This window comes from Schistocerca americana, chromosome 1 (genome assembly GCF_021461395.2).
Source record: "Schistocerca americana isolate TAMUIC-IGC-003095 chromosome 1, iqSchAmer2.1, whole genome shotgun sequence".
Taxonomy (NCBI): domain Eukaryota; kingdom Metazoa; phylum Arthropoda; class Insecta; order Orthoptera; family Acrididae; genus Schistocerca; species Schistocerca americana.
The window spans coordinates 554,559,841-554,573,107 of NC_060119.1; the positions used below are offsets into that span (position 1 = coordinate 554,559,841).

The following is a 13,267-nucleotide window of genomic DNA, read 5'->3' on the forward strand; positions in this document are numbered from 1 at the left end:
TGATAGATAAATTGATATTAGATACACCCTATGGAATTAATTTTTTTTAAATAGAAAGCCAGAATGATTAATAGTCCCACTGAATTCTGAACACAGTTATGTACAGTTGACTTAGTAGAATAAAGTAGTTGTGTATCAGATGGGTCAATTGGAATGTTTCATACATGGGAGTAAATTCCACATTAGCAGACTTGACATGATTCTGTTTAACCAACCAGGTGCACATGTGGTTTTCAAAGCAAAATAGCTTATTGCTGGACTTGCTGGTTGTTATAAATTTATGATTGCTGTTGCAATACCCATTACTGTATTGCTAATGAAAATACGAAATGCATTATGCTTCAGAAGGTTAATAAGGAATGCAATCAATTAGACATGTTTTAAAATAATCACCTCATATGGTTCCAAGATGTTGGACTCGGACTAGATTGTCTCACCAGTTACACATACAGGGTGTCTCACGAAAGATGCCTGGGAGGAGTCTGCAAGTCACATGGCACAGCCACTGGCTGCTGCTACCGCACCTGCTGACCGCCTGACTCTCAGACCCAAATCTGCCAGTAGACGGCTGCGCATGCACTTCTACTGAGTGAAGTGTAAACAACATTTCCATCTGATTAACTTAGGCTTATGTTTGTTTACAGCAGGTGCTCAGAATGATGTCCCTCTGTGGCAAGAGCAGTCTGACATCTCCTGAAAAACATTAGCAAACACTTGACGAATTTTGGTTGCCAAAATCTGGGAAATGACTAGCCAAACCCTGTCTTCCAACTCTTCAAGTGGGTGGGAATTGCTTTCATCCACCTTGTCTTTTAACATTCCCAGAAGATAAAAACCACACGGATTAAGAGAGTGAGGATTTAGATCTGTAGAATGTGAGGCAGCCAGTCAACTACCTTATCATCAAAAACAGTTCCTATTCCTGTCACAGAAGCATTGGCAATGTGTGGTCTTGCCTTGTCCTTCACGAAATAAACGTACATCTTTTTGTGTGATGTTAGTTCTCAAAAAAGGGGGGGGGGGCAGTATATTGTTCACATACCTGTCAGAATATAATGTGTCCAATAATTTGTCTTGCATTAATTAGACACCACACTCCTGTTTTCACATCAATCAGAAGTTTTTGATGTAATTTGTGGAGATTTTTGGAGCTCTAACATTTATTATTCTGAGAATTTACATACCATGACAAATGCAGCCATTCTTAATCATAATAAAGCATCTCAGGATCAACTTCCCCCTCGTGCACAGACTGTAATAGCCAGTTGCAATAACAATGTTGAGCAGCAGTATCTGAGTTCTTTGGTTGATGCACTACCATTATTTTGTATGGTTTCAGTTTCAGTTTGTGCACAGCTCTGTGAGCAGATGCTCTTGACACACCAGTCTGAAGTGTCAAACAGTGCAGAGATTTTCTTGGACTTCTTTCTAAGGCCCCCCACACAATGTTGTCTAATTTATTTTCGGATGAAACACTAGGGTCTCTAGGCCTTCATTTATGTAATACAGATCCAGTCTCTTGAAATTTGTTCACTAATATGCGTATCATCGAATCATTGGGAACATGCACACTAGGAAATTTTCGTATGAATTCAAGCTGACGTTCCACATATAATTCTGTTTTTGCATAGTTCAACACAAAAAACACTCATTGATCCTTTGTGTATACCATACCAAATGGAGTCTCAACAGGAAACTGAAAACAAACCGCCAAAACACTCAGTTGCACAATATAGAAAACGTGTGTGGGTCGTTGATGTCTGACTGGGCTGAGTGACGAATGTGCAGGGAAGCCCCAGACTCGGTGCAGTTGCAATAATGACATCTAGCAACAATATTTTAAGCAATTAACCTTGACAAAAAAACTCAAAAGAGAACTATGCATAGTGACAAACTGCATACACAGTGGCTACAACTGGCAAATGCCCCACATGACCCGCTGTACCCTCTTGGGTGTCTTTCGTGAGGCACCCTATACATTACCACAGTGTGTAGCGATGAACAGAGGAAGGCATACACACATACAGTAAAAAATGTAGGGACTTGAAAACCATTATGAAATGTTCAAAGGGAGGACCTCAGCACTGTTTGACCCAAGCACTGCCATTTAATGAACATTAATACCCTCCATGCACTATGCTGCAAGTTGTAGTACTGTAAGCAGATTTATCATGACTAGCTCCATGCTTTATGGCCATAAAGCCATACAGAGTGGTAGAGCATCATGGTTAGTGAGGAGTACCCCTTTGACTTTTGGATGGTGATCAGCAGGTCCATGTATGGAGGTAGCAAGAAGATTAACAGTTTTTTGTCACATATCATACATAACTTGACAGCATGGTGCTATAGTATGGAGTACTATTTTGTATCATTCTCAAGTACTGTCATTTTTCATCACAGACACATTGAAAGTAATTGACACTACAAAGCAGTCCTGCAGCCAGTAGTTGGACACTCTGTTAGTGTCTGACATTTTATTGGTCTTGCAGATATTCTGCATTTGTCAGTCCCTGATTGAGAAAGTACAAGGTGCTATAAATTGGAAATGATCCTGCACGAAAATTGAAGCTTCATGTTATTTTAGTTTGTGTTCTGCAAATTAAAAACACCATTGTTCTTAAAGAAGTTTAAATATCTGTCAAACGTTATTGCTGTCCACCTTGACTATACTGGTGTAATTATTTTCATGACACAATATAATTTTAATATTCATTCATTGGTTATTTCACTAGTAAGGTAATGTGGAACAGAGACAATAAATGAAGCAGCTGAAAAAATATGAGGGTTTTTAAGGCGAGATTTAAGTCATTTAAGGCTGGAACGTTGTAGTATGAAACGGAAATGAAAGTTATAGAGGTATAGAATGTACCATTATGAAATGAAATGAGTGGGCAGTGATTAATATTTTAAATTAATAAATATGCAATCCATCTTACTGCAGGAAACAGTCAGAACTAGCTAATGCATGTGGATGAAACAGAAATCACAAAAAGACAGGTAAAATGAAAATGAGCACATGGAATCAATGGCTAGGAGGCCCCAATTCGGGGAAGTTTGGCTGCCAAGTGGAAGTGTTATTTCATTTGACGCCACATTGGACGACTTGCACACTGGTGATGAGGATGAAATGATGATAACACCCAGTCCCCCAGCGGAGAAAATCTCCAACCCGGCTGGGAATCAAACCCGGGCCCACTTGCATGGGAAGCAAGCATGTTACCACCCAGCTAAGCAGGCAGACAAAATACAGGTGAAACTATGATTCAGTAAAGTATCACAAACCATATTGTGAGCTCCAAACAATGAAAATTCTATTATGATGATGGTGGTGGTGGTGGTCATCGATCTGGTAAGAATATTATTTGGTTCATTCTTCAAAATAACAAGTGAAATACTGTAAAAAGTTGAGGAATATCAGCACTTTGAAGCACAGCACAACTTTTAATCCTCCAAGTCTATCATTCCAAGTTTAAATGAAAATATAACTACAATAACACACAGTTCACTGAAGAAGGGAAGGTAAACAAAACTGTGAAAAAAGGGAAAGGACCACTCTCAAGCAGAAATAACCAAATTATTGCAACAGAATATTGGCCATTGATGGAAAAAACGATGGTTTACAGATCAGATCAACTGAAATTGTTGATTACCAGAAAGAAGAATGATGATCATTCAATTGATGCACCACACAGGAAATATCAGGCAAACTTTGAGTAACAGATAGTATATGTTCCAAAGTCAAAGAAAGCATTTCAGCAGATACTGAAAATTTCATCAGTAAGCAGGAGAAGATATGATCATATCCATGTAGCACCCATATTTTATTTGAAATGTTGTGAATTTTTTATTTTTCCATCCAACAAAGACAAGTATTTACAAGATGCAAGAGAGGAAAACGAATTAAATTTACTATTTCTACTAATTTGGAAAAAAAAGGATTCCAGGAACCACAGACATGGCTTCATTATAATTTGACATTTTTAAGTGAAGCTGTTGACTCTCATGCTGTCTCTGATAAATAGTTCTAGATAATTTGCATACCTGACTTGGAAGATAGAGGCTAGTGGGATGGCACAGGGCTCAAGGCACTGGACTCGCATTTCAGAGGAGCAGAGCTAATGGCCATACAGATGGTTTCTTATAATCAATTAAGAAAAATTCTGGGATGATTCCTTTGAAAAAGATGCAGCTGATTTCATACCCCATCCTTACCCAACTTCAATAAGTACTCTCTCTAATGATCTCCTCATTGATGAGACAATAAACATTAATGTTCCATCTTTCCTTTGAAGAGTATGTTAAATACAAGAAATTAGGGCTTGGATTTGATTTCTTGCCAATGTTACGTGAGGCCATTATCATTTCACCTGCAACACATTTCTCATTGAATTCATTCCATTATTACACACAAATCAATCATTTGTGTGTGTCTGACTGTGTGTGTGGTTTTTTTCCCTGTGTGGTTGGGTCAAGTACAGTTCAGAATTTGCAGCTGCTGTCTGGATCAAATCATCTCAGATTTTCCATCACTCATAGTTTTCAATTATCTTCACTGTATTTTACATCTGCAGAACAGTCATTGAATGAATAGTTGTCGTTTTCATATAATGTGAGGTGTTGTTTGATGTTGATTCTCATATTCCAATCAGTTCTTGTTCAAATAACATGAAAAGTCCCTATACAAACAAGAGTTGATCACATTGTTCTTAAATAAGAAGTGTTTCTAAATGGACAAAGATTTCTGTCAAAGAACTTTATAACTAAGTTCAGATTAGTGCAAAATAACTTCAGACATAATGTCTGTAATTGCCTTTGATATTTTTTTACTCAATAGACAACTGAATTTTGTTAAGGTCCTGTGGTGTAATTATGAAGGATGGTATCTGACATAAATGTTTTCTTGCTTTTCAGTGGGACTTAGTATGTGACAGTGCCTGGCTACGTGCCACAGCAGACTCAATGTTTATGCTTGGTGACATGATAGGCTCGTTTGGATTTGGTTTTCTTTCTGATAGGTAAGAAACATCTCGCAAATGAATGTAGATGTAATTTCATGAAGGATAGTGATATTAATGCCACTTAATTGCATTTTTTGTTTCAGATATGGACGAAAACCGATATTTGTTATTGCTTTGGTGCTACAGATTCTTGGTGGAATACTGGTATCTGTTTCACCACAGTATATTTTCTTCATGATTTTCAGACTGGTTGTTGGCATGACTGCTTCAGGAGTTTTCTTAATTGGCTATGTTATTGGTATGTACCATTCATAAGAATAGACTACAAATTTTTTTCCGTCTCTGAAAACTAAGTGTGCCTTAGTTTTTGGGAAAAATGTTCCCTGAAGATTCATGTATTAACTACAAATAGAATTCAATATTATGATGGACAGGCCTGAGTGTAATACGAATAATGGAAGAAATAAAGAGTAACAACTCATCATATAGTTCAATAAGCACATAAAATCTTGCTTATGCAAATGTTGATCCCTCAAGATTTTTATAATAAATTGAATGTTTTCCTCCTTCCATTGTTTGTATTTCAGCAAGAGAACTCATTATTTATGAGCAGTATCAAAGAGAGGTCGACAGCATACGAATTTTATAATATTAAGTAAGAAATAAAATTCTAAAAAGTTGAGAGGGTGGTCAGTGAATAGCAAACTCTCAATGGATTTTGATAAACCCTTACATCTATGAAGATTACTGGGTCATTTAAATATAAGTGTGCAAGATTTTTACGTATTTGAAACACTGGCAAAATAGTTTACAGTTGAACATTCAGATGCCTTTGCCCAACAGGTACAATTTTATGGCAAGCAACCACTTTGCCATCATTAGGTACGCTGATGAACTGACCACTTATGACCTGGTGCAATGCGCTTTTCTCTCTTCCCCCCCTTCCGGTGCCTCCTCCCGCCCCTCCCAACTTGTCACTCACATGACCAGGGAGCGTGCTGCCAACATCTGCACTTTTGATTTTGCTGTTGCTCCACCTGCCCACAATGTCAGTTCATTATCTTCTTTGTCTTTTTAATCAGGTTAAGTGCAGTTCCCAGGCCTTGCTAAGGATGTTAGTGCTGTCAAGATTGATTAGCAGTTCCCATACTTGAATCTCAATAAATTTCTTTAATGAACTGTCCCAGACATTATATGTGTGTCAGAACTGTTGCATTGTTGTAATCCATTCCATGTAATTCTGAAATTCCGTTAGGCAATGTTCCACAACTATCGACTTGTTAGGAGGCTGCAGTTTTGTGTGCTGTAGGTGTTGTCAGCAACAACCCTTACCAGTGTGCACTGTCTGATCTGCTTATGTCAAAACGTTATTGGCAGAGGATCTGATAGACACCGGACTTCTGTAATGTGATGTCATCCTTGACACTACTATGCAGTGCTCATGTTTTTAACTGGTGGATGGAGCACAGTCTTCATGTCCCATTTTGAATGAATTCATCCTATCTTTCCGAATAGTGTGCCAAAAAATGGAATGAATGGTAATGACTGCATTCTCTTGAGGTTTCTCTTTTGTTTCTGCTAGTTCTACAGTCAGAGTAGGAAACAGTGCACTCCAAATCTGCTACTGTGTGTATCCATTCTTCCAGAAAACAGATCTCAGACATTGGTTGAGACTCTCATTGCTGGAGAGTGCATGAACCCTATGCAGCAATGTTTTGAGCACACTATTCCTCTGCACTAGGTGATGTCGCCTGCCAGCACATAACTTTAGAATTCAGACAAAAATTCCAAATCTGGCATAAAGGGTCCACTAATTCTAATCTTCAACAATAAATGAAGTCTTCCAGAATAAAATTACTAACTAGAGGCTCGAAATATAAAATCAAAGATAATGGAATGGTATTACAATGAAAGTATTTTAAATGATGTACTGAGATTTGTCATAATATATTTACTTGCACAAGTATAGGGTTAATTCTTTGTCAGAATCATATATTGTTACCTTTACAGGAAAAAGGAAGAAAAAAATGTAGCTATGATAGCAATATTCCTTTTGATATAACTTTTTATACCTGTATACACAAAAAGAAAAAGGACAGAGATTCAGAAACATTAAGTGAATGTAATAATACAGCTTTTTTTTTTTTTTTTTTACGTACATAGGAATGGACCCAAACTAAAATAAGATTCACAATTTGTCTGTCAAGTTGAAATTAATTTTTATTTCATTAAGTAAGAGGTTTTATTTATAGAAGGAAATACAGGATTTGTTAAATTTTGTGTATGTCTGGTATTGTATCTTTATTCATAATTCCTTCTGTATTGTCAGTTTTAGTATTAATAAAAATGTTATTAATATCAAGAAACTGTAGTATTTTTCACATTGCAGCAATGGAAATGGTTGGACCATCTAGGCGGCTTTTTGCTGGTGTGGCATGTCAGTTTTTCTTCACGTTTGGATATGTACTGACAGCTTTGTTAGCTTACCTCATACCAGATTGGAGAATGTTGCAATTAGCATTCACACTTCCATCTGTATTCTTTCTGTCCTACTGGTGGTAAGTGGATTTTGACAATTTACATAATTGGTTTTCTCTTGCACTAGCATACTAAATTAAATAAATGGAAGCTGCAGTGACTCCGTACCCTAAGGGTCTCTGGATAATAAAAATACAGGGTGTTCAGAAAGCTGCTGTGTAGTTACGTCATATATTGGAAATGTCAACAGGTGGCTAAGCAATCTGGAACCCACTTAATGTTATTCAAAAACAGTTTCTGCAGATCTGATTGTGACATGCTTCTCATATATGCAATTATTTCAGTTTTTAGCCACAAAGCATGCATAGGTGACTGCAACACACTACAATTTCTGCTGCTCTCCAAAGAAGAAACTGTGGAGTACAATGTCGCAACTGTGGGGGCTATAGAAGAGATGCATAGTATTGTTAGCTGTGTGTACAGTAGTGCCATCTTATTGAAACCACAAGTAGCTGATTTCATCCTCCTTTAGCTGGCCAATGAACTTGTGGAGCTTTAAACAATAGTGTTCATGGTTCCTTCAAAAAATAAAGGTCCAATAGCGTGCTATCTGTATATTGCAGTTTTCTGGTAATCGCAATGGCATTTGAAGCACCGTTTGAGGATTCTCCATTGGCTATAATCGTGTGTTAACATGACCAGAGAGGTGGAACCATCCCTCATCTTTACAGAAGGTGGTAATCCTTTCAATTAAAGACATTTGTAAACCATTTGCAGTAACAGATTCAATCTTCATGATCTGCACCTTTCATTTATTGCACAGCTGTCATTTTATATGAGCGTTTAGTTTAGGTGATCTTCCAGTTCATTTGATATCTAATACTGAGACTCTCTCTCCAAATTTCTCAGTAAGTCAATGAACCACATTACAATGAGGGACAGCTGTTTCTGGTAATTTTTTAGCAAATGCCTCCTTTATTTATCACCTTTTTCAACAAGAAAAATATGTTCCTCAGTTGAAAGCACCATAATTTAAAAACAAATTGAACATCAAAGCAGTACACATCACATTTAATAGCTTTCATCAAATGAACTACACACTTAAATGCTACACAACAGCAGAACAAATTAAAAAAAAAAATCACTGTGAACTTTGTTTCAAACTTCCAACATAATCCAGATTCATAGTCCAGTACACAGCAACTTTCTGAACGCGCTATATAAGAAGATGAAAATTAGCTGTTGCTACTAGTTTTATGCGTTAATGAAGAGAATTCTAATTTTTGAAATTTGTTATGTTCTTTTGTCTCTCCTTTTATAATATGTATCATGTAATGTTTATTCGGTTACCAATGTAAGTAAGCAAGAATCTTCGTGATGGATTAAAACCATATGCCAAATCAAGATTCAAACCTAGATACTGCCTTTTTTTTAGTGCCATTTGTACTGCCTCAGCTGTATGGGTATGCAGCAGCACACATGCCATAATTCAGATCTGCCAGTACCACTCTTCTGGTTTTAAAATTTCATAGAAACACTTTTGCATAGATAATTGCATAAAAAGATTGAATTATAATTCCCCGCTAAAGAACATGTCACAGAACAGCTTAGCCACATCTTAGTGGCTGTTATCAGACTAAATTTTTCACACCAACGTGAAAGGTAAACCATTAAGTATCTACTACAAATTTAGCTCATCGCTAGACATCTCACTGCATACCACAGGAATTTTTTGTGACTTATCAAAGGCCTTTGATAGTGTGGATCATTCCTTGCTACTCTCTAAACTGGAAAAGTATGGAATTGGGGACACAGTATTAGATGGTTTCAGTCCTATCTAACTAAACAAAGACAAAGAGTGGTTATAACATCAGAGAGAGGAACAAGTACTTCAAAACGGAAAATGGTTTCACATGAAGTACCCCAAGATTCTGTCTTAGGTCCCATTCTGTTTTTGTTTTACACAAATGATCTGCCACTTAATATTGAGTGTCTATCAGTTTTATTTGCAGATGACACATCTTTAATCATTGAACGTAACAGTACTGATCAAATTCCGCAAACTGTATCACATACTTTAGAAAAATTAGAGACCTGGTTTGATTTAAACAAGTTAAAATTAAACTTGGTAAAGACTCAGTTAATGCAGTTTGAAAGAAAGCAAACAAAATTAAATTATATTCAGGTCAGTCACAGAAACCAGGATTTGCAGGAAGGTAGCTGTGTGAAATTCCTATGAATGCAACTAGATAAAAATCTATCATGGGGATCACAGATACAGTACCTTGCAAATAAATTAAATAGCCTAGCATTTGCAATGAGGATATTGTTCATGCTACCAGTATGGGCATAAGAAGTATATCACAGCTACTTTGAGTCAGTAATAAGGTATGGAATTATATTTTGGGGTGACTCAAACCATATGTATCGAATACTAAAACTTCAGAAAACCATCATTAGAAATATGCACAATGTAGGGCAAAGAAAATCATGTCACCAACTCCTAAAAAATCTAAGTATATTGAATGTTCCCTCACTATACATATATGAGCTGATTATGTTTTTACACAGTAACCCTGATTTATTCGTAGCAAATCATTTTCAATATGATAACAACACCAGAAATCTAAATAATTTTATGCTCCCCACCCACCATTTAAAACTTTATGCTCAAACTCCACATTATATGGGTATGAAAATGTATTACAAAGTGAAAGGAAGAGAATTAGTCAGCATAAATTTAGAAACACTGAAAAGTCCTTAGATGAGAAACTAGTGCAGAAATGTTACTACTCAGTAAGAATTCATAAACGACAACCTGAAAATTTGAGCAGGAGGGAGAAAGTGCTTAGGACTGCTAATCTTTAAAAGTTTGTTACTTTTGAAAAAAATTATTAAGTGCTTAATTAAGTAATTATTCAGTACTGTTTGTTATATTACTTGTATTATTAGGAAAATTGTAAACCAGTTTTTGTGTTTCGGTGAGTCTCCTGTACATTAAGTCAATGGTTTAAAATGGTATGTTATAAGGTAATAAACTACTATTCTATTCTATGTGCTGAGAGAATAAAACTTTATGCCAGGGTGGTACTTTTATCTTGTCCTTAGTATTTCACGTACACCACTAACACCAATAATATCTTTTGTAGAGTTTAGACGGTAGGAAGAGGTAGGTTAATGCTATGAGATGGATTTTATATTTGCCTGGGTATCAGATTTCATTGAATCCTTAGAACATGTATTCAATATACAGGTGGGATCCCAGGTAAGTTGGTTGTAGTAATGACACTTGAGCAGACTGTGAAATAAGATTGATGGTATTTTATTTGTAATATTGCTGAACACATGCAGAATACATTATCACACACCAAAACCAAAGAACAAACTAAACTGTAGAGAAAAACTCCAGAGATATATCTCAACTCAAAGAATGTGTGCCAAAGATAACTGTACACTATGACTGTACACAAGAAGTTGTTGTTTGGAGATGAAGTCCCCGATCTCCTCCTCCTCCTCCTCCTCCTCCTCCTCCTCCTCCAGTGCAGAGTGCTCCTGGGAAAGGCTGGTGATGGCATTAGAACCACTGTGCCTGAGTGTGACCAACCTTGCTGTGGCAGACTACAAAGCAGAGCACAACTGGACCATTTCTTTAACATCCACTTCTGACTAATTTTTGTGGCTAGGGGCTTGCAAAGAAAACCTACTGCACCATTTTTCACAGGTAAGATGGAAGTTTGGTGTCCTCCAATTCCATGTGACATTGACAGAGGCACAAAGGCAGTTTGGCTGGGAGGAGGGGGTATTCCTGTGAACCCACCCTTAGAATGAAGGATGGTTTTGGTTGGCATCTTACTGTCTCAGACACTGTAGAACTTTTTAGACATCCTCCAATGATAAGTGACTGATGTTGGATTGTGGTTTTGTCTTGCAGCTCTTTGTCCTTGTAACATTAGAGTTACTAATAGTATTGGAAATGATAGCGTGTACACCATTATTTGCATTTGCGATGGTGACCTGCATTATGTAGTGTGATTCCTTGTTAGTTGTTTGTGCCTTGTGCTGGACCAAACTAGGTTCCTTCTTCTCACATGAATTCCATCTGATATATTCTGCACTGATTGTTCACATATGTCAACTACATTTGTTACAACTTCCTTCTACAAGTGACCGACAGAAGATTTTTCTGGGATGAGCACTTATCTTCTTCAGTTTTCCTGTTCACATTTTATCAGCATTCAAGACTCTTGTTTTGGAAGATAATTTGGATTGTAAATCTTGGTTTTTGTCATATAATTCTTGTTTCTCTTCTTTTTTGTCTTTGTACTTCCTACTCATGGCATCCAAATTCACTTTCAAAGAATGGCAAATAGTCTTTAGCTGGTGATTAGTAAATGCTCTGGAACAGGCACAGCTCGTGGTTTCTATACTGGAGAAGGCTGCGGCATTTATCGATCAGAGCTAACATAGACCTCGGGTTACGCTACAGATTAGTCTGACATAGACAACTAAGAGGAGGAGGAGGAGGAGGAGGAGGAGATTAGTGTTTAACGTCCCGTTGACAACGAGGTCATTAGAGACGGAGCGTAAGCTCGGGTGAGGGAAGGATGGGGAAGGAAATCGGCCGTGCCCTTTCAAAGGAACCATCCCGGCATTTGCCTGAAGCGATTTAGGGAAATCACGGAAAACCTAAATCAGGATGGCCGGAGACGGGATTGAACCGTCGTCCTCCCAAATGCGAGTCCAGTGTGCTAACCACTGCGCCACCTCGCTCGGTAAACAACTAAGAATTCAGGGGGAGGGGGATGGGCAGATCACTCTCTACCCATAATTTTACGTACTGTATGGTCTATAATCAGGTATTAAATATCATTAGAAGCTAACTTTGAGTTAAAATCTTTAGTTAGTGTTTTTATACGTCATCATTACATTTTCTGACACTTTGCAGCAAATCATATGAAAAGACGCGTTTCGGAGGGGTCTTTAATGCGATGAATGTTAACTTTGCGGCTGCTTAATATTTTTGGTGTTTTCATTTCTAAACTTAAGGCGTTTATTGCGGTTTACCTCCAAAGCTCGAAGTTTACGAGTTCGCATGACGATACTGTGATGTTTTGGTGATGTCACAGGTCTTGTGCTGTGATTGGGTGGCATGAGCAATCTGTGCAACTGCCATATTACCTCATAAATTGATTCCAGGAGTTCATTTAGAATTGTCTTCGATAGGTCTAAGAAAACACGGTTTTCTGATTTCTCAATGTGCTGCTTCAAGACGCAGTCCAGTTCTGCCGTAAGACTGACTAATCCTCGAAAAATTCCTGGGTTTTTGGAATCTTCTGTTTCGTCATGGCCCCTTAAGGCAAGCTGCAAAATTTAATACAGTCTATCAGTTTACCCAGAATATACCAATTTTTTGATACATTTTCATTATATATCTTTATATTACGGCGGTAAGCACTGTCTAATTGGCACATAATGTCCACTTTCCCTAGCATTGAAAACTCAATTAAACCATTTAAATGTTTTTCAGTGGAATTATGTTTTTTCACCTTTGTGTGAAAATTCTTTAAGTCAGTGATACCAGTTTCCGTCCAGGCACTATCAGTACTATTTGTAAGAAGACAGGTGAAACAGAAAAATGCATTTTTCACTTCACAACCACTCAGCTGCATCGTACATTGCTCTATTAAAACTGCGTTTGTATCCTTGCCAAGATTTGCACTGTTTCTGTTCTTGATTGATCGTTAGATCGGGCCTGGGTGCACCAAGTTCTTTCACTTTCATCCTATGGCCGTGTTCCAAGTTTTTACCTATTAAATTGCACACTGAATTTA

The 13,267-nt window shown here is 37.3% G+C and overlaps 1 protein-coding gene across 3 annotated transcripts in view; it reads left to right on the plus strand.

The window, feature by feature from the left end:
* The window catches only part of LOC124606150 (organic cation transporter protein-like), a 298,293-nt gene that overhangs the window by 264,230 nt on the left and 20,796 nt on the right, over positions 1-13,267 (plus strand). For all 3 annotated transcript variants that reach the window (XM_047138125.1, XM_047138132.1, XM_047138118.1), the window contains exons 4-6: positions 4,912-5,015; positions 5,102-5,256; positions 7,348-7,516. In XM_047138125.1, coding sequence (XP_046994081.1) covers positions 4,912-5,015; positions 5,102-5,256; positions 7,348-7,516 — 428 coding nt within the window. The remainder of the gene's footprint in view (positions 1-4,911; positions 5,016-5,101; positions 5,257-7,347; positions 7,517-13,267) is intronic.